Source organism: Eriocheir sinensis, chromosome 12 (genome assembly GCF_024679095.1).
Source record: "Eriocheir sinensis breed Jianghai 21 chromosome 12, ASM2467909v1, whole genome shotgun sequence".
In the NCBI taxonomy this organism is placed as follows: Eukaryota; Metazoa; Arthropoda; class Malacostraca; order Decapoda; family Varunidae; genus Eriocheir; species Eriocheir sinensis.
In genome coordinates, this window is record NC_066520.1 from 9,298,509 (window position 1) to 9,321,240 (window position 22,732).

General features: G+C 43.3%; 1 protein-coding gene across 1 annotated transcript in view; it reads right to left on the reverse strand.

The window, feature by feature from the left end:
* The window catches only part of LOC126997255 (uncharacterized), a 70,193-nt gene that overhangs the window by 30,545 nt on the left and 16,916 nt on the right, over positions 1 to 22,732 (reverse strand). Inside the window, exons 2-5 of the mRNA XM_050858252.1 lie at positions 20,547 to 20,607; positions 15,278 to 15,366; positions 14,951 to 15,016; positions 4,359 to 4,592 (exon numbers count right to left, since the gene is read on the reverse strand). Of these exons, the coding sequence (XP_050714209.1) occupies positions 4,359 to 4,592; positions 14,951 to 15,016; positions 15,278 to 15,366; positions 20,547 to 20,607 (450 nt within the window). The remainder of the gene's footprint in view (positions 1 to 4,358; positions 4,593 to 14,950; positions 15,017 to 15,277; positions 15,367 to 20,546; positions 20,608 to 22,732) is intronic.

Sequence of the window (22,732 nt, forward strand, 5' to 3'; positions counted from 1 at the left end):
TGTGTGTGTAATAATAATAATAATAATAATAATAATCGGTTTTGTGTGTGTGTGTGTGTGTGTGTGTGTGTGTGTGTGTGTGTGTGTGTGTGTGTGTGTGTGTGTGTGTGTGAGGGTCGTGCCTGTCTGCCTGTTGTTGTTGTTGTTGTTTTTTTTGTCTGTAATTTATATGTGTATTTTTAAGCAATTTAGTCATCAAGTAAAGTGCTTCATGATAAAGTAAACAAAGAAAGAAATTAGCACACTTAAAGAATTCAGTGGAAGCTTGTTCTAGCGACGTATTTCCCAGCCAGGTCACTTACCTCTCTTTGCCCTTCCCTTCCCTTTCCTCTGCCCTTCCCCTCCTTTTCCCCTTCCCCTCCCTTTCCCCCTCCCCTTCCTTTCCCCTTCCCCTTCCTTTCCCCTTCCCCTCCCTTTCCCCTTCCTCCCCCTCCCCTTCCTTTCCTCTTCCCCTTCCTTTCCCCTTCCCCTCCTTTTCCCCTTCCCCTCCCTTTCCCCCTCCCCTTCCTTTCCCCTTCCCCTTCCTTTCCCCTTCCCCTCCCTTTCCCCTTCCTCCCCCTCCCCTTCTTTTCCCCTTCCCCTCCCTTTCCCCTTTCACCCCTCCTTCCTTTCCTTTCCCTCCTTTCCCCTGCCCCTCCATTTCCCCTTACCCTCCCTTTCCCCTTCCTCTCCCTCTCCCTTTCCTCTCCCCTTCCCTTCCTTTCCCTTCCCTCTTTTTCCCTTCCCTTCCTTTCCCTTCCCTCTTTTTCCCTTCCCTTCCTTTCCCTTCCCTCTTTTTCCCTTCCCTTCCTTTCCCTTCCCTCTTTTTCCCTTCCCTTCCTTTCCCTTCCCTCTTTTTCCCTTCCCTCCCTTTCCCCTTCTTCTCCTCTCCTTTCCTCTTCCCCTCCCCTCCTTCTCCCTCCCTCTCCCTTCCTCCCTCACCCCTTCCCTCCCTTTCCCTTCTTCTCCCTCTCCTTTCCTCTCCCCTCCCCTCTCCTTCTCCCCTCCCTCTCCCCTTCCACTCCCTCACCCCTTCCCCTTTCCCTTTCTCCTTTTCCTCTTTCCCTCCATCGCCACCACTGACCCACTATTCCCCCCCCCCCATCGTTCCCTCCTTTCTTACACTAGCCCCATTACCTGCTTTCACCTCTCCTTTCCCTTCATTCCCATCCCTTATGCTGGTCCTGTTACGCTCCTGGCCCCTCCACCCTACAGCCATTTTACCTGCAATCATCACACCTGTTCTCGCTTCCGGGTCTCATTACCACGAACACTTGACTTAATTACTGATGAGTTTTGGTGGTGTGGTGATGATGAGGGTGGTAGTGTTGGTGGTGAGTGAGTTTTGTTGGTGTTGTATTTGTTGGGGTGTGATGACGGTGAGGGTGGTGGTGGTGGTGGTGGTGAGTTTTGTTGGTGTTGTATTTGTTGGGGGGGTGATGACGGTGAGGGTGGTAGTGTTGGTGGTGAGTGAGTTATGTTGATGTTGTATTTGTTGGGGGGTGATGACGGTGAGGTTGGTGGTGGTGGTGGTTAGTGAGTTTTGTTGGTGTTGTATTTGTTGGGGGGGTGATGACGGTGAGGGTGGTAGTGGTGGTGGTTAGTGAGTTTTGTTGGTGTTGTATTTGTTGGGGGGGTGATGACGGTGAGGGTGGTAGTGGTGGTGGTGGTGAGTTTTGTTGGTGTTGTATTTGTTGGGGGTGTGATGACGGTGAGGGTGGTGGTGGTGGTGGTGGTGAGTTTTGTTGGTGTTGTATTTGTTGGGGGTGTGATGACGGTGAGGGTGGTAGTGGTGGTGGTGGTGAGTTTTGTTGGTGTTGTATTTGTTGGGGGTGTGATGACGGTGAGGGTGGTAGTGGTGGTGGTGGTGAGTTTTGTTGGTGTTGTATTTGTTGGGGGGGGTGATGACGGTGAGGGTGGTAGTGTTGGTGGTTAGTGAGTTTTGTTGGTGTTGTATTTGTTGGGGGGGTGATGACGGTGAGGGTGGTAGTGGTGGTGGTTAGTGAGTTTTGTTGGTGTTGTATTTGTTGGGGGTGTGATGACGGTGAGGGTGGTAGTGTTGGTGGTGAGTGAGTTTTGTTGGTGTTGTGTTTGTTGGGGGGGTGATGACGGTGAGGGTGGTAGTGGTGGTGGTTAGTGAGTTTTGTTGGTGTTGTATTTGTTGGGGGGGTGATGACGGTGAGGGTGGTAGTGGTGGTGGTGAGTGAGTATTGTTGGTGTTGTGTTTGTTGGGGGGGTGATGGCGGTGAGGGTGGTAGTGGTGGTGGTGGTGAGTTTTGTTGGTGTTGTATTTGTTGGGGGTGTGATGACGGTGAGGGTGGTAGTGGTGGTGGTTAGTGAGTTTTGTTGGTGTTGTATTTTTTGGTGGTTATGGTGATGCATGACGATGATGTTATTGTCTGTATGTTATCAGCTACAATTTTTTTTTTGGGGGGGGGATGTTGAATCTCTGGTCAACTTCCTTTATCGTAAGCAAATCCAGATGTAGTCACTTTACCTTACTTAACCTTAGACACACACACACACATTGGACAGGGAAATAGATGCCTAGAAATAAGAGTTACACATTGGACAGAGAAATAGAAGGGAAGAAATAAAAGCCACATATTGGACAGAGAAATAGAAGCTACATATTGGACAGAGAAATAGAAGCTACATATTGGACAGAGAAATAGAAGCTACATATTGGACAGAGAAATAGAAGCCACATATTGGACAGAGAAATAGAAGCCACATATTGGACAGAGAAATAGAAGCTACATATTGGACAGAGAAATAGAAGCCACATATTGGACAGAGAAATAGAAGCTACATATTGGACAGAGAAATAGAAGCTACATATTGGACAGAGAAATAAAAGCCACATATTGGACAGAGAAATAGAAGCCACATATTGGACAGAGAAATAGAAGCCACATATTAGACAGAGAAATAGAAGCTACATATTGGACAGAGAAATAGAAGCCACATATTGGACAGAGAAATAGAAGCCACATATTGGACAGAGAAATAGAAGCCACATATTGGACAGAGAAATAGAAGCTACATATTGGACAGAGAAATAGAAGCTACATATTAGACAGAGAAATAGAAGCCACATATTGGACAGAGAAATAGAAGCTACATATTGGACAGAGAAATAGAAGCCACATATTAGACAGAGAAATAGAAGCTACATATTGGACAGAGAAATAGAAGCTACATATTGGACAGACAAAAAAAAGCCACATATTGGACAGACAAAAAAAAGCCACATATTGGACAGACAAAAAAAAGCCACATATTGGACAGACAAAAAAAAGCCACATATTGGACAGACAAAAAAAACCCACATATTGGACAGAGAAACAAAACCCACATATTGGACAGACAAAGAAAGCCACATATTGGACAGACAAAAAAAAGCCACATATTGGACAGACAAAAACGCCACATATTGGACAGAGAAACAAAACCCACATATTGGACAGACAAAAAAAAGCCACATATTGGACAGACAAAAAAAGCCACATATTGGACAGAGAAACAAAACCCACATATTGGACAGACAAAAACGCCACATATTGGACAGAGAAACAAAACCCACATATTGGACAGACAAAAAAAAGCCACATATTGGACAGACAAAAACGCCACATATTGGACAGACAAAAAAAGCCACATATTGGACAGACAAAAACGCCACATATTGGACAGACAAAAAAAGCCACATATTGGACAGACAAAAACGCCACATATTGGACAGACAAAAACGCCACATATTGGACAGACAAAAACGCCACATATTGGACAGACAAAAACGCCACATATTGGACAGACAAAAACGCCACATATTGGACAGACAAAAACGCCACATATTGGACAGACAAAAAAGCCACATATTGGACAGACAAAAAAAGCCACATATTGGACAGACAAAAAAAAGCCACATATTGGACAGACAAAAAAAAAGCCACATATTGGACAGACAAAAACGCCACATATTGGACAGACAAAAACCCCACATATTGGACAGACAAAACGCCACATATTGGAAAGACAAAAAAGCCACATATTGGACAGACAAAAACGCCACATATTGGACAGACAAAAAAAGCCACATATTGGACAGACAAAAACGCCACATATTGGACAGACAAAAAAAAGCCACATATTGGACAGACAAAAACGCCACATATTGGACAGACAAAAAAAGCCACATATTGGACAGACAAAAAAAAGCCACATATTGGACAGACAAAAAAAAGCCACATATTGGACAGACAAAAACGCCACATATTAGACAGAGAAACAAAACCCACATATTGGACAGAAATTGAAACCAAGAGATAGGAATAATCAGCTGCTTCAGACAATGGCGCCAGTTTCACGTTACTTACTGTGGGCGACGATCTCGAGGTTGTAGGTGTTGCCAGGCTCGAGCTGCGCCCCGTCTCGAAGGAACACTTGTCCGGAGGAGTCGTGGATGGTGAAGAGCGGGTGGCTGGGCTCGTTGGGCGGCGGCTGGAGGGTGTAGGTGATGGCGGCGCACGGGCAGCGGGTGTGTTCTCCTGGGCCCAGGGGACATGTTAGGCCTAGGTCCTCATCCTCCGCGGCAGCCTGGTACACCACTCCTGGGAATGCCACACCTGTTACTGTACATTACAACACCCATTTGCAAAACACCTTGTATCGAACACCTGTTTAAAGCTCCCTGTTTCTACAACTACCCAATTCACACCTGTCTCCGTCTCTTGAGCCTACCTTTCTAAGCCATACCCAACAGTCATTTGGATAGCACACCTGCATCTGCCTTAATTGCCCTTACACCTTTATACAGCACACCCTAGATTGCAGCCACACTTAGGTAAACTACACTTGCCAGCCTTTGTGTGATTTTTCAAAATACTCATAAACACTTTTTTCCTCTTACTACACACACACAGAGAGAGAGAGAGAGAGAATTTTAAGTGAAAAAGAGAAAACGGCACACGTGTATGAGTGACTATGATAGTGTTCGACGTGTTGCATGAGATAAATTGCAGGGATACATGGATAGATATATAGATAGATTGAAAATAGATTGAGAGGTAGAGAAGTTGTGTTTTTCCTTCTAACTTTTCATTTTCTTTCACTTATTCGTTGTCGTCGTCCTCATCTTCATCCGCATCTTAAATTGATAGACGGGTATATAGACAGATAGATAGTTAGGGCTCAGATAGAAAACACGTGGATCCATAAGACTTCTGGTTTCGTCCTCCTCCTCCTCCTCCTCCTCCTCCTCTTCCTCCAACTCCCCCTCCTCCTAATCTCTCATCAGTGGACTCCAAGAAAGTTGAGGGAGGCAGATTATGCAATAGATCCCGGATAATTATCTTCCCAAAATAACAAATTACCAGGGAAGGCCAAGAGACCGTTTATCATGTGGAGTAGCAGCAGCAGCAGTATTATTATTATTATTAGTAGTAGTAGGAGTAGTCGAAATAGTTATAGTAGTCGTAGTAGCAGTAGTAACAGCATCAGCAGTATATATAACCATCTTGTAACCCACAACGACATATTAAAATCCTTTGCAAGCCTGACATGTCATCACTGTGGTCATCCTGGTGGTGGTGGGTGTTCCTGCAGGAGGGAGACACGCCCCGCTGAGCAAGACGGATGTCGGTGATCGACTCGACACGCAAATGCCGCCCTATGAATGACTCCCATGCACGGAAACTGACTGACTGCCACACAAAACTTTGCCCGCGAGCATGACTGGCGAGCACTGTGACAATGAAACTATACACACGTCAATGCCTCTAGATCCTCACTTGAGCTCCCCCTCCCCCTTTTTTTTCATTTTTACATTCATTTTTAACATTCTTTTTCTGTCACTTCATTGCTCTTGTTTCGGTGTTTGTCGTGTGTTTTTCATTTTTTTCCACAGTTTATTAATTCATATGTTTGTTTTCCTTTCATCAGTACGTCGTCAGACATGCTTGTTAGTAAGTGTCCCTTGATTAATCCATTGCATATATATACTTTATGATTATTTATAGATTTGAGGTGTGTTGATAAGGCCGTGGGTATAGGGAGGGGTTGTGTGTGGGTGTAGGTATAGGTGTGGGTATGGGTGTGGGTGTGAGTCTGCGTGTCCTTACCTATTTGTATTTTATCATGCTTTCCAAAATAACCCAAACTCATATGCATATTTTTAACACACATGACTTCATTTGGCAAAGCATTCCATTCATCATTTCTACGTTTTGTTGGGGGGATGTGACAGGCCTCCCTCGGTGCTAATGGGGCGGACTTCCTTGCCTCGGAATTATGCTGTGAAGGGATTTGTGTTGCGTGGTGCTGCGTGGCGAAGTGAGTGATCGGGGAGTTGCGTGTGGCGGGGTGTGGCGCGGGGAGTGATTCGGATGCTGTTTGGTGACGGAAGGGATGTCGTAGGGTGTTGGGAGGGGAAACATGGAAACATGGAAACATGGAAACGCAGGCAACAGAAAGCCTATTGGCTCATTACGAGGTTGCCCGCTTTGGTGATTTAATCTGCTCGACAGCCTGGGGCCTGGGGAGCAGATGAAAGCACCTCGACATTGAGGAGCAGATGAAAGCGCCTCGATATTGAGGAGCAGATGAAAGCAACTCAATATTCAGTTTACTCCCGACGCAGCGAAGTGACGGTCGATTCTATATTTGAAGGAGTTGATAGTATTCGCATTTACTACTTCTGAAGGAAGATTGTTCCAGTGACGGATGACTCGGTTTGAAAAGAAACTCCTTCCGATGTCTGTGTTACATCGACTAGACTGAATGGGTAAACCGTTATTTCTAGTTCTTAGGTTGGTTTGCAATTCAAAGAAATTGGAGTAATCGACGTTATTGAACTTTTTCAGATACTTGAAGACTTGAATCATATCTCCTCGTAGGCGTCTTTTCTCTAATGTAAAGAGATTGAGTCGCTTGAGTCGTTCCTCGTACGGTTGAGCCCTTAAGGTTGGTATCATTTTCGTGGCGCGTCGTTGAATCCTTTCCAGTAAATCAATGTCCTTTCTGTAATTAGGAGACCAGAACTGTACTGCATACTCGAGGTGCGGTCTTACCATGGAATTATACAAGGATAGCATCACGTCTGGCGTTTTACACTCGAAGTTCCTCGCTATGAACCCGAGCATAGTGTTGGCTTTGTTGTATGCTTTTTACAGTGATTCGCGTGTTTCAGGTCACTGCTGATAGTGTCTCAAAGATCCTTTTACTCCTGCATCGCTTGCGGAGGTCTCCCATTCATGATGTATGTGTGGTTACTATTTCTGGACCCAATGTGCATGACTTTGCATTTGTCAACATTAAAGGACATTTGCCATTTTTCCGACCATTCGATAATGTGATTGAGGTCTTTCTGAATGATTTCGCAGTCGGTCTTTGTGAGGGCCTTTCCCCCCACCTTAGTGTCATCAGCAAATTTCGATATTGTGGATTTCAGTCCTGCTTCGAGGTCGTTGATATATATGATGAAGAGAATGGGTCCCAGCACTGACCCTTGAGGCACTCCACTAGTGACTGGAAGCCAATCGGAAGGCTGTCCGTTGAGTAGTACTCGTTGTTTTCTGTCGGTGAGCCAATCTCTTATCCACGCGATCAGATTGGCTCCAATGCCCGCCGAGTGCAGTTTCTTAACCCTAGAACACTAACCTTAGAAAAAGTCACACCACTACTAACCATGGGTACATCATACCCGATTTTGAAAGAAAAAAAAAAAATTAAATGTAAAGTTTTAATGGAATAAAGTTACATGAAGGGACTTCAAACTTTGTATCTTGACTTAACATTAAGAAGAACTGAAAAACGTATTGTTTTGGTATGAAAATCAGGTACTGAAAAATGTTACTAAAAATAGGAAAAATGTTCAAAAATTTCAAAAAAAAAATTTCATAAAAAAAATTATCATCCGATGGCTTCCAAACTTCTTGTATGGCCTCCCAGGTCCTGTGATCCACTGCACAGGTGATCACTAAAAAAGTACGTAAACAATATCCTAGGGACATGTACAACACCCTGTATCACCAACCATGGGTATACCGCACCCGAATGTAGGCCTACAACAAAGGTGAGCAGAGAGAGCGAGACAACGTGACCTTCCCCTACACTGTCAAGCGGGCACATGAAGCTACTGAGGAGGTGGGTACCCTCAGAGCACCGGAACCATACACAATGGCAATGACGTCATTCGCTTCGGGTACCTCATACCCATGGTTAGCGTTCTAGGGGAGTCGCTCGTGCGCTACCTTGTCGAAGGCTTTCTGAAAGTCCAGGTATATAACATCACTGGGGATGTGGGCATCCCAGTTCTTATATATACCTTGGAAAAAGTCTAATAAATTCGTTAGGCAGGAGCGCTTGTTTCTGAAGCCATGCTGGGTGTCGGAGATTACATTATTGTCTTTTAGAAACTTAACAAGTTTGTCTCTAATAATCTTTTCGAGTATTTTTCCTGCCACTGATGTCAAACTTATGGGCCTGTAGTTTAATGCAACGCTTTTGTCTCCTTTTTTGAAAATTGGTGTTACGTTCGCCATCTTCCAGTCTTCCGGGACCTTTTTCAATTGAACAGACTGGTTGAATATGTTAGTGAGTGGCTGAAGTATTTGTTGTTTAAGCTCTTAATAACCGCGGGGACAAACCGTCAGATCCTGTTGACTTGTTCGTGTCGAGTTTATCCAAATACTCTTTCACTTCTTGGTCGCATATTGAGTCAATTTTCAGGGGCGTGATTCCCCTCGGCGGGTCAGGGTTCTCGGGCATGGTTTCGATGTTCTCGACTGTGAATACGGATGCGAAGTTACTGTTGAGGATTCTGGCCATCTGTTTACTGTCCTGAGTTGCAGCTCCAGTCTCGTCTGTCAGGGGACCAATATTGGATTTTACTTTCTTGTTCGATCTGATGTATGTGAAGAATTTTATTGAGTTTGTCTTGATGTCACGCGCTATTTGTTTTTCGTAGTTGCGTTTACTACTCCGAATAAGGGTGCGACAAGCTCTGAGGCTGTTGTGGTACTGAGTACGGGCTTCGGCCGTGTCATTCTCTTTCATTAGGTTATAATTCCTTTTTTTTAAGTTTACCGCCCTTTTTATTTCTCTGGTCATCCACGGTGGATCTACGGCACCATTTACTCGCCTGGGTTTCGTCGGCACTGTAACCTTTTCTACTCCCAAAAGCTTATCTTTGAAGTTGTTCCACACGTTGTCGATTGTATTGTCGGTTAGGTGAAGTTGGTCCCAGGTCACAGAGGGAAGCAGCTCACGGGCTAGGTTGAAATTTGCTTTTTTGTAGTCTGGTATCACTGACGGATTGTCTACGAGTTTGCGACTTATGTTGACATTGAAACGGATTAAGTGGTGATCGTAACCGTTAATTTTTTCACCAACTTCACAGTCGCGAATGAGGTCGGGGTCGCTTACTAATACCAGATCCAGCAGATTGTTTTCTCTTGTTGGTTGAGTTACAACTTGAGTGAGGAACGAATCCTCCACCATTTCTATAAGCCTGTTACCCTCTTGATCTCCAGTCAATTGTCCCCAGTCAATGTTAGGGCAATTAAAGTCCCCAATTATTATTGCTTCTTTGCTTTGTGTTACAAGTGAAGCTCTTCGTACAGGGCAGTGTCATAGGCTGCCTGTTGTTTCGGAGGCCTGTATACGGTCGCAAGTGTTAGTTTCTTATTATTCGCGGTTATTTCCACATAGACGGAGTCGTAATTCTCTGCGTCCCGTTTGTCTATTTTTATGGCAGCGTACTTTTTAGCAAATTACTCCTCCTCCTTTCTTGTGCAATCGATTTTTTGGAAGCTTTCGTACCCGGGAAATGACAGTTCAGATACTAGATGTGCAGAGTTGGCCCAAGTCTCTGTGATGGCTACCACATCTGGTTTCTCAGTTGCAATATACGCCCTAATTTCGTCCTTTTTGGGTAATAGACTGCGTGCATTTGTGTACAAAATGGAAATGTGATTACTGGTTTGGCCGCGTCGTGTTGAATGAGTTCGCTTGTCGGAGGCGTCGTTGGTTACACAGTTTCTTGCAAGCCGCATCGACGCTACGGTTCGGTTGATCAAGGGTTGCCTTTGCCTTGCCCTCGCCTCCAGTTTTTAATAGCTTTCGAGAAGCTTTCAACTGCATCGTTCAGGAGCCTTCCTAGCCGCGCCGAACCAACCTCGTTCAAGTGGGTCCGTCCTCCCAAAACAAATCTGGGCGCTGGTTGAAGTGATGCCATGCGTTCATGAACCCTACGCCTTCATCGTTGCATAACTGCTTTAGACTAGTGTTGACGCCGTACGCTTTACTGTTGTTGTATCCGGCGAACGTATTGACTCTCGGTAGAATTCCAGAGACGATGATGTGAGGGACTTGGTCTTGTATTTCCGAATGACTTGACGGTATTTTGCTAACAGGACCTGAATTTGAGTTGACTGAAGGTCGTTGGTTCCCGCATGGATCAGATACACTGTGTCGTCCTTCGCATTTACTGAAACTGCATCGACAGCTTATTCAATATCGTCCAGTTTGGCTCGGGGATACAGAAACGCTGCCGTGTCAACGTATTCCGACCGCAAAACTCCGTAAGTTGGCCTCTCACCACACTGTCTCCAACTAAATTGACTCTAGAAGTTAATTTGCCCATACCAGGAAACAGCGTCTGGTTCGTACAAGTGACAGCTGGTAGAATGGTCTTGTGATTTCTTCTGGAAGGGCGCGAGGTACAAGCGGGAGCCCGGGCTAAGTAGGGTTCTCAATTGGTGGTGGTGATAGTATGGGCTGGTTGGGGAAGGGTGGAGGGTGAGGTGTGGATGGAGGAGATGTGGTATCAGAAGTGGAGGAGGAGGCGGAGGTTGAGTTCGTGTTGGAGGTGGAAGTGGAGGATGGAGTGGTGATGAGGATGGAGGAGTCAAGGGTGTTGGAGGAGAGGAAGGAGGAGAAAGGAGTGGTACTGTGGATGGAGGTGGATGGGGTAGGAAGGGGGGTGGATGGAGTAGAAGGAGTGGTAAGGGTGGCGGCGGGTTCAGGCGAGGCAGAGGAGATCGTGTTGAAGGTGGAAGGGGAAGATGGAGTGATGAGGATAGGGAGGAGTCAAGGGTGTTGAAGGGAGAAGAGGGAGTGGGAGTGGATGAGGTAGCAAGGGAGGTGGATGGGATAGAAGGAATGGTAGGGGTGGCGGCGGGTTCAGGCGTTGCAGAGTGGGGTGGTTGAGGCGAGGCAGAGGAGATCGTGTTGGAGGTGGAAGGGAAGATGGAGTGGTGATGAGGATAGGGGATGAGTCAAGGGTGGTTGAGGGAGAAGAGGTAGTGTGAGTGGATGAGGTAGCAATGGAGGTGGATGGGGCGGAAGGAATAGTAAGGATGGAGGCGGGTTCAGGCGAGGCAGAGGAGGAGGAGGAGGTATGTAATTGGGTCAGAACGTCAGAATATGAGTTTGAGGAGAAGGAAGCTGGAGTAGGAAGGGCGGGGAAAGAAGTCACAACTTCCCATATCAATACGTTTGAGCGTTTCAGCTCATCGTTAATCGAGCTAAGTGCTTGGATACGCGAGTCCAAGACACAATATTTACATTTAGACTCGCTGAGTTGAAAGTGGATCGTGGCAAATGTCTGTGAACAATTACCGCAAGTGAAATATTTGGGCATGGTTACAATTCCTTTTTTCTTTTCTTTTTTCTGTAGCAAGAAACTTTAGTTATGATATATTTAGAAACCGCGTGGGTGGCTTGCTGAATACCAGGAAGGAGCTCAACTGAACACCTGGAAGGAGTTAGGTAGGGGTCGGGTCGAGTCCCACGGGGGTAATTAGTTGGACGGTAGAGAGGCTTGTTTAGTTAAAGGAACACAAAGGAGCACAAAGGAGGAGGAGAAGGAGGAAATAGTTAGAGGAGGAGGAAATGGTTAAAGGAGGAGGCGGTAAAGGAAATATGGGTTTGGGCGGAGGAGGAGTAGGGAAGGTGATTAAAATAGAAGTAGAAATACTTGTGTTGATTAGGATTATTTAAGGAGTGCCGGGTGGTTTCCTTCGTTAAGCCCTCGGTGGCTGTGGGATATGGGCGGGTGTGTGAACACCTGGGTCTTGGTGTGTGAACACCTGACTGTCTTGGTGAGGGAGTGCCGGTGAAAAGATTAGGCGACCTCACTAATCCCGGAAAATTTCAGGCTTAACGGGCGGTACCGGGAGTAATTATACCCCTGGGAATAAATAGGGCGGGGTTCAAGAACGATTGGTAATGAACAAGAAAATACAGTGAGTTGTGATCTGACCGTTTACTATAGTAATAAAATAAATAAAATACTCGCTATAATAAGTGTGTAAATGTATCACTCGGGTTTATGTTTAAACAATGTGTGTGCTGTTGTTGAAATACTTTACTTTGTTACCCTGTGACAGGTACGGGAAGCAGTAGAATTATGACACTTAGCGTTCCACAGCGGCGGTGATGTCTGCTAGGCAGTGAAGCGACGATGAAGTTACCGATGAGCGATGTCCAACCTCTTCAAGTAATATCCACTACAGTTAAAGTCCTCGATGGCGTATAAAGATTGCACAACACACTTGGTGAACACTAATTCACGGAATCACGGTTAACAGTAAATTGAGGAATCACGGTGAGCACTGAATTACGGAATCACGGTTAACACTGAATCACGGTATCGCGGTTAACACCGAATCACAGAGTCGCGGTTAACACTGAATCACGGAATAGCGGTTAACACTAAATCAATGAATCACGGTTAACACTAAATCACTGAATCACGGTTAACACTGAATCACGGAATAGCGGTTAACACTGAATCACTGTATCACGGTTAACACTAAATCAAGGGATCACGGTTAACACTGAATCACTGAATCACGGTGAACACTCTAGCCGGAGCGAGCGGGGGTCGTGACCTTAGCCTAGGAGGGTCAGGAAACGATGTATGGTACAGGATGTGGTGAAAAGCTGGGGTGTAGTATTGTGTGGTGAGGTGTGGTGTTTGTGGTGACGGGGAGTGATTCGGATGCTGTTTGGTGACGGAAGGGATGTCGTAGGGTGTTGGGAGGGGAGGATTAATGTATGGTACAGGATGTGGTGAGAAGCTGGGGTGTAGTATTGTGTGGTGAGGTGTGGTGTTTGTGGTGACGGGGATGTGGTGTCCTGGGTGGTGACAGAAGGGATGTGGTAGGGTGTTGGAAGGGCAGGATTAATGTGTGGTACAGGATGTGGTGAAAAACTATGCTGTGGTATTGTGTGGTGAGGTGGGGTGTTTGTGGTGACGGGGTATGTGGTGTATGTGGTATTCATAGGTATAAATTGTGTTAGATAGGGTGGAGGTGTGTGGTGTGTGTGTGTGTGTGTGTGTGTGTGTGTGTGTTCGGATGAAGAGTAATGGTGGTGGTGGTCGTGTATATGTGTGTGTGTGTGTGTGTGTGTGTGTGTGTGTGTGTGTTTATTTGCACAATGCCGGAAAAAAGATCCCTCCGATTTTTCATGCTCGTTATAACACGACTATGCAATTTGTCAACGAAACTGAGTTGACTAATTTATCTTTTTTCAGTGATTTATTCTTACTGCCGTGTCTCTCTCTCTCTCTCTCTCTCTCTCTCTCTCTCTCTCTCTCTCTCTCTCTCTCTCTCTCTCTCTCTCTCTCTCTCTCTCTCTCTCTCTCTCTCTCTCTCTCTCTCTCTCTCTCTCTCTCTCTCATTTCTACACCCTTCTTTACCTACAAGCTCAACCCACACATACACATGCACGGCATTAAGACTCGCAACAATGCCAATAAGTTCTTCATTACGTCTAATTAGAGGCATGAGGTCTTCTTTTACACATTTTCCACGCTTTTTTGTACTATTTCTTTCCTTCATTGCATCTCTCCTCCCCCATCACCCTGCCTTCCTTATCTCCTACCCTTCTGCTCTCATTGCCTACTCTCATTGCTACTCTTCTTAGAATCAGAATTCCACGAGTATGAGTGAATTTAACCTGAGCCCTTCCCCCATTCCTCCCTCCTTTTCTTTTTCTTCCTTCTCGCCTCTCCCTTTCCCATCCTTTATCTTCCATCGAATGAACCTGACCCCTTCCCCCATTCCTCCCTCCTTTCCTTCTCCTCCTCGTCGTCTTTCCTCTTTTCCTCCTTCCTCTTTCTCTCCTTTCTACGCCTCTTCCTTCCCATGCTTCAACTTCCATCGAATGAACCTGAGCCCTTCCCCCATTTCTCCCTCCTTGTTTATCTCTTTCTCCTCGTCTTGCTTCTATCCCTCCCTCGTCTTTCTCCTCTTTCTCGACTCTCCCCTTCCCATGCTTCAACTTCCATCGAGTAAACCAGAGCCCTTTTCCCCCTTCCTCCTCCTCCTCCTTGCCTTCGACCTCACCTTTCCCCTTCCCATCCGCCGTTCCCCTATTTCTCCCACCTCCTCCTCTTCCCCCTCGCCTTTCTCTTCCCATTCTTCGCACTGAATAAACCTGAGCCATTCCGCCATTCCTCCTCGCCTTTCCCCTTCCGATCCTTCATTTCCCTCTTCAATTCTCTTGGTGTCTGCGTCTCTGTTGTGTCACTTACGGATTCAGGCTTAGAGGCGCGTTGGGCCACTCATCTTACCGCCGCGCGAACTCCTTTTGGTCTCCGCGGTATCGAAGCGTTTTGGTTTTGGTTTTCTGATTTTTTTATTTTTTTTTGTGTGTGTGTGTTTGTATGTAAGTGTTTTCCTCAGTGGTGGGTGTTTATCGATTATTAGAAAACTGGATGGGATGGAAGATGTTTGTTCATGGCCACTTATTTAGGTAGTGTATTTAAGAAGAATATGAAGAAAGTTAAGATATCAGATAACCAGTTGGTATATAGACAGGCAGACAGACAGACAGACACAGACAAATAGATAGATAGATAGATTGATAGAATAAAAAAATAGATGTATATGTATGTGATAGATAGATAAATTGATTGATAGAGTAAAAGATCGATGTATACGTTTGTTTGTCTACTTACCAGAATGACCTGTATTTATGATGACTGTGTCCCAGCGAATAGCAAATCTGGGGTCGTATTTATCATCTGAAAGAAAGGAAACAGAATTCGTTACTCTCTCTCTCTCTCTCTCTCTCTCTCTCTCTCTCTCTCTCTCTCTCTCTCTCTCTCTCTCTCTCTCTCTCTCTCTCTCTCTCTCTCTCTCTCTCTCTCTCTCTCTCTCTCTCTCTCTCTCTCTCTCTCTCTCTCTCTCTCTCTCTTCAACTCTCTTTCTGTCTTAACTTTCGCCATTTCCCTCTCGCTATCCCTCCCTCCCACCGTCCCTCTGGCCCCAGTGTCCCGGCTCACCGTAGGCGTCGCAGGCCGGCCCGGAGTAGCAGGGGTAGCACTCGCACACGCCGTCCTCGCCGCACTGCCCGTTCTGGCACTCCACTTTCCTGTTCCCAGAAATAGAAAAACATAGATGTGTGAGTCTCGAGACACGTTTTGCAATCTATAACATGTAGTGTAGAGAGGAAGGGGAGAAGGATGAGGATTGGTTTACAGGGTGGATGATGTCTGGAGATTACGTTCAAGAATATAGGGAAAAAACGAAAGTAAAGATCATTATGATTCATAAGATAATTTTGATATTTTTTTTACATAAAGACGAAGACGAAAAAGGGGGATTCAAAAAGAGTTTAAATAGAAGATAACCAATGAGTTGTTAATGGACTAAAACGCTTATATTGGAATTTTTTTTTTATTTATTTTTTTTTTTTTTTACGTCTCCGCCTATTGCGCCGGTTGGCTTGCTTGAGGAGCCTGGATGGTATTCAGCCCCAGCCCGTCATGGCGCAGGCAAGTGTTTATAGTGGAGCCATCTTCTCTTGGCTCATGCTGCCCCCCGGAACTCGTTCTTGATTCTTGTACGATTTCCTCTAGAGTCCGGGTTGATGGGTGGTCTTCAGGACAGCATGTGGGTAGTTTTAAGCCACTCGACGGTGACTGAAAAATCCGAGGTGGTAGCGTGGGGATTCGAACTCGTGTCGTCCATCACGCGGTGAATGTGGGCCCAGCACGCTACCACTTCAGCCACCGCCTGCCCATAGGATTAAGGATTAAAAAGTGAAAAAAAGACGAAATAATAGTACAAAGAGAAGTAGAAGTAGTAGTAGTAGTAGTAGTAGTAGTAATAGGCTGTTGAATTGATACAGTTGATCTTATTGTCGCTACTATTACTACTACTACTACTACTACTATTTCTACTACTGCTACTACTACTACTACTACTACTACTACTACTACTACTACTGTCACTATAACCATCTACACAAAAAAGGTGGAGGTGTAATAATATATGCGAAAAGTAATTTAGAAGTCATTCAGCTTAACACAACCGAGACAGAGTCTTATGATTCATTGTATGTACAAGCGACGATCAATAATGAAAAGTATGTTCTGGGCATAATTTACCGACCTCCTAAATCAAATGAAGACATTGATGGAAATCTCTACGCAGAGATAAATAAAGTTATTAGAAATAGAAATGCAATAATATGCGGTGACTTCAATAACCCCTCCGTTAACTGGTCTGCTCTCCCTGGCGACAGAGAAGGATCTAGATTAATAAACTTTGCGCAAGACATATTTCTTTATCAAACAGTTACCACGCCGACACGCGGAAGCAACATTCTTGATTTAGTCTTCACGACCGACAGCCACCTCATAACTGCCTGTGAGGTCGGCGAGCCATTTGCAAGCAGCGACCACAACATAATCAGATGTGTTTTAAATATTGAAACAAAAGCACGAGAAAACTCACTCTTAATACCTAACTATAGTAAAGCGAATTTTACGGACCTAAGAAGAGAATTGGCATCAGTAAATTGGAATCATTTGCTCAATAACGTTAACGTTCAAGAAATGTATAATCGTTTTACTGTACAAATCACAGCGAACGTAAATAAATTCATCCGACTTAAGCCACGAAGGACAGAAAACCACAAGCCGTTGTGGCTGACCAATTTCCTACAGAAAATCATTGTCGAAAAAAGAAAACTGTATAAGAAATATAAACTGTCACACAATTCACAGGATCATAATAATTATATCAATATCAAGAGAGAATGCGAAAGGAAAATCAGAAAACAGAAACGCGAGTATGAGATGAAAATATCACTTGAGACTAAGAAAAATCCCAGGTTATTTTTCAGTTACATAAGAAACACAAAAACTGTTTAAAATAATGTCGGCCCTCTATAAGTAAATGGCGACACGATTAGTGATAATAAAGGCATGGCGTTGGTCCTAAATTCAACCATCAGTAGCGTATTCACAAAAGAGAACATGACATCGATCCCAGCCCTGAGGACTATTTTTCGAGGCCCTGAAGAACATAAGCTTTCGTTAACCGAAATTGATATCAGTGAAGTGCGTGCGTACCTGCAAAAAATAGATCCAAAAAAAACTCCGGTCCCTGACAATTTATCTCCTTGCGTGTTAAGAGAATGTAGTCAACAGCTAGAATTACCCATAACGTTAATGTTCAACAAGTCATTAGCACAGGTAAGCTTGCCCCTTGCGTGGAAAAGAGCCAATGTTACCCCGATCCTTAAAAAGGAGATAAAAAACAGGCCAGTAATTATCGTCTATCAGCCTTACATCTGTCCTAATTAAACTATTCGAGAAAAAAAATCAGGGATAAAGTGATCACTTTCCTCGAAACAAATGATTTGATAACTGATAATCAGCACGGATTTCGTAGTAATCGATCTTGCCTTACCAACTTATTAACTTTTTTCAACGACGTTTATTCAAGTTGGGACGCCCGAGCCCCATTTGACGTAATTTACCTAGACTTTCAGAAAACGTTTGATAAAGTTCCCCACCTAAGGCTTATTTCAAAACTGCATTCCCACGGTATTAGTGACCATCTGTGTGCGTGGATTCATGACTGGCTCACAGACAGAGAACAGCGTGTAGTTCTTAATTAAGGGTGAAGCATCCGATTGGCAACCCGTAACCAGTGGCGTGCCCCAAGGTTCAGTCCTAGGGCCAACACTATTCATAATTTACGTGAACGATTTAGAGACTGATATCCTATCAAAAGTAGCCATATTCGCCGACGACACCAAATTAGGAGGTATGGTAACGAACAGTAAAAATTGCGAGAATATTCAATCAGACTTAATAAGATTTGCCGACTGGAGCTAAAAATGGCAAATGTGTTTCAAATTAGATAAATGTAAAGTAATGCACATAGTTGAAAAGAATCCTAACCTCAAATGTCATATTCAAGGACATGAGCTCAGCGAAGTAAAACAAGAAAAAGATCTCGGTGTCATAATCAGTAACACTCTTAAAATGAGTGATTAATGTTCTGCGGCGAGTAAAAAAGCCAATATGATGTTAGGATTAATCTCCAGAAACTTTGATAACAAATCAGCCGAACTTATGAGGAGATACTATTCAGCATTTGTAAGACCACACATAGAATACGCCGTTCAGTTCTGGTCACCGAATTATATCAAAGATGAAGTTTTGCTAGAAAAGATACAGCGACGAGCAACCAAACAAATTCCAGCGCTCCGTAACTTGCTGTATGACGAGCGTTTAAATCGTTTAGATTTGTTTTCCTTAAAAAAGCGAAGAGTAAGATGGGACTTAATTGAAGTGTTCAAAATCCTTAATAGATTCGAAAACATTAATCCAGATAGTCTATTTCAGAGGCACCAACACAATAACACGCAGCAACGGTATGAAGTTAAAGGGAAACCGATGTGACACATTGGCGCGCAGAAGTTATTTCAATAATAGAGTCGTCGATCACTGGAATAGACTCCCACCGTCGGTATTATTAGTGCACAGAGTATTAATAGCCTCATGTCTTCATTGGATAAGTACTTCAGAGATATAAGATTTTACTGACCCTTTTTCGTATGTTTCAGGCAGACTGCAGCACGATTACAACCTGAAGACATTATATTCCCCCATAGCTTAGATTACAAGTAGCGTAAGTTAACAACAGTAAAGAAAAGACTCAATGTACGCAACATTCATTTCAACAACCTGCATTCTGTAGAAGAACTAGTTGTTGACGGAGTACATTGGAGTGAAGCTGGTCGAATGAGAATCGAAGCATCAATACCACCCTCGAGCAAAAGAACAAAGCTAACACCAACCCTGACACCAATTAACATCACCCACTACCACCACCACCACCATCACCTCCACCATTTATCGTACATCGGACACCAAGCACCACCATCCATCACCATCACGACCACAAACACCGCCGCTACACCTTTGGCTCCACCACAAACACCACCACAGCTACCAGCACTGCCACCACCACCAACAACAAACCTGGGAATATAATGGTACTATCTGCAACACCACTTCCACCACCACCATCACCACCACAACGACAACACCATCAACACTTTAAGGCAAACTATATATGTTTTTGTATCCCCAGCACCACCAGCACCACTACCACTTACTCACCCTTCCTCCTCTATCACCACCACCAGAAAAACAAGAGCGCAACACAAAATAGACAAAACAACGAACATAGACACCTTGAAACACAATATGAGGCCGCTGACGGTTGCATCGAGTGTGTGTGTGTGTGTGTGTGTGATCGGAAAGCCTCTCTCCACAGCTTCAATATTCTGTCACTTCCTTCATGTCATCTCAAAAGTGTCATGCTCCTCCTCCTCTTCTTCTTTTTCCTCCTCCTCCTCCTCCTCCTCCTCCTCCTCCTCCTACTCCTACTCCTCCTCTTCATCCTCATCCTCATCCTCATCCTCATCCTACTCTTCCTCCTCCTTCTCTTCCTTCGCTTTCTATCTATTTATCTATCTCTCTCACGCTCGTTCGAATGAGAATTCTCGTTAAAACTGAGAGGCTGAAGCTGTCGTAATGTTAGGCAGGAACGCTGAAGGGTTGAGACCGGCCTTGAATATCTCTCTCTCTCTCTCTCTCTCTCTCTCTCTCTCTCTCTCTCTCTCTCTCTCTCTCTCTCTCTCTCTCTCTCTCTCTCTCTCTCTCTCTCTCTCTCTCTCTCTCTCTCTCTCTCTCTCTCTCTCTCTCTCTCTCTCTCTCTCTCTCTGTCTCTCTCTCTCTCTCTCTCTCTCTCTCTCTCTCTCTCTCTCTCTCTCTCTCTCTCTCTCTCTCTCTCTCTCTCTCTCTCTCTCTCTCTCTCTCTCTCATTTTCCATCTTTCTCTCTCTTTTTTTTTTTTACGTAAACTTTCCTAAATTTATATATGCGAGACGGAAATGGAACTGTAGGCGGACGAAGAAGAGGAAAAAGAAAGCGAATGGAGGAGAAGGAGGAATTAGACGCTTAAAAGAGACGAGATGGTTGAGGAATTAGGGAGAAGAACAATGAGAGGAAGAGGAGGAGGAGGAAGACGTGAAAAGAAGACGAGATAGAAGTGGATGAGGACTAAAGTGGAAGAACAATGCAAGGAAGATGAGGAAGACGCGTGAAAAAAAAAAGACGAGACATAAGTGGATGAGGACTAAAGCGGAAGAACAATGCAAGGAAGAGGAGGAGGATGACGTGAAAAATAAGATGAGTTAGAAGTGGATGAGGATTGAGGTGGAAGGGGAACAAACACTCTTACTCACTCCACACAGCTGTCTTCGTTGCAGTCGGGGATTCGTAGCTCACACTCGCCACACACTCGACCTGCAGAGGAGACGGAAAAGTAAAGAAATAATATCAATCGACATAATGTGTAGAAATATAGATAGCCAATACCACATGTGTGTGTGTCTGTGTGGGTGTGGGTGTGGGTGTGGTTGTCTTTGGGTGTAATTATATGTAAATTGAAACTATAAGTACAAAATTAGTCCACGCAAGTATGATGACCATGCTGTTATAATGGGAAGACACATTAAATAAAACACTTGTAGCTTCTGAATTAATAAATGAATGTTCCTCCGCGTCTTTTGGGGTCACTGTCAAAAGAGGACAGTAATAGCAGGGAATTTGAGGATACATTTTGACGTGACTATAAACATCTGCCTGCATGAATAAAAGAGTAATTGCAGGTGGTCTTCCGGTATGTAAGGACCCACCTGTGTTTAGCATATACCTGAGAGCTGTGTCAATGAGGGTGCGGGAATTTTCTTTATGTTTGTTATCATTATTTTGTCTTCTCTTCTACCCTTGTTTGAATTATCTTAATTTCTGTGTTGCTTTTTTGTCCTTTATTGTATCTTTTGCTTACCATCTTTTCATATGCTTAGTATTTTTTTACTTTTTTACTTTTTACTTTTTTTTACTCTTTACTATTATACTTTTACTTTTTTATTTTTTTGCTTTTTACTTCTTTTACTCTTTACTATTATACTTTTACTTTTTTTACTTTTTTACTTTTTACTCTTTTTACTCTTTACTATTATACTTTTACTTTTTTTACTTTTTTACGTTTTCCTTTTTTTTTACTCTTTACTATTATACTTTTACTTTTTTTTTACTTTTTTTTATTTTTTTGTCGTTTACTGTACATTTTTTTTACCATCTTTTCATATGCTTAGTTTGTTCTTTACTTTTTTACTTTTCTTTTTACTTTATTTACTTTTTTTTACTTTTTTTTTACTTTTTTTCTACTTTTTTTGTCGTTTATTGTACATTTTCCTTACCATCTTTTCATATGCTGGGTTGTTTTTTTTACTTTTTTTACGCTTTACTTTGTTTTACTTTTATTTTACTTTTTTTAATCTTTTTTTTTACTTTGTTGTTTTTATGTCGTTTAATTGTACATTTTCCTAACCATCTTTTCTTGTGGTTAGTTTTTTTTTTTTTACTTTTCTTTTTACATTTTTTACTCTACTATTTTACTTTTACTTTTTATTCTTTTTATTTACTTTTTTCCACATTTATTGTCGTTTAATTGTACATTTTCCTAACCACCTTTTCATATGCCTTTTTTTTTTTTTGCTATACATATATTTTGTGTCTATAGATGCGGGTATATTCTCTTTGTATGTCATTGTTATCTTGCCATTACTACATTTACTACCACACAAGTTCAAATTATCTGACTTTCTGTGTTGCCTGTCTTTTTTTTTTGTACATTTTCCTTGCCCTCTTTTCATAGTCTTAAAGGTCTATATATTTTTTTACGACTTTACTTATATTTTCTACTCGTGGCATAGATTGAAATATAGCAAATACTTATCATTTTTATCTTTACTTATTTTTCTTCTTTGTCATCTACTTCTTCTTCTTTTTCTTCTCCTTCTTCTTCTTCTGTTTTTTCTTTCTCTTCTTTATCTTCTACTACTACATCTTCTTCACCTTCTTCTTCTTCTTCTTCTTCTTCTTCTTCTTCTTCTTCTTCTTATTATTATTATTATTATTATTATTATTATTATTATTATTATTATTATTATTATTATTATTATTATTATTATTATTATTATGAGTTCGAGCACGGGTAGGGCAGTTATCGCAGAGGTCACCCAGTTACTCATCCTGTTTCTGCTGTTTTTAGACGAAGGTGACTCTAAACTCGTCGCTCAGTGCCTGTTCCCCACTTTACCGTAACCTCTATGTGTGTTTTTCTCACCGCGGCAGGAAGAAGAGGAAGCGCGTGTTTTGAGGAGGACAAGTGCCTGATGTTGGTGAGTGTTAACCGCTTCTTTTTGTGTTGTGGTGTTGGTGATTTTGGTTGTGGTGCAAGTGGTAGTGGTAGTGGTGTTTTGTAGTGTTTTTTTTCTCCAATTTCTCTTGTTTTCTTATATTTCTTGTTTTCTCAAATTTTTTCTGCTTTGTCTCATTTCTTTATCTCTCTCCCATTTCTTGT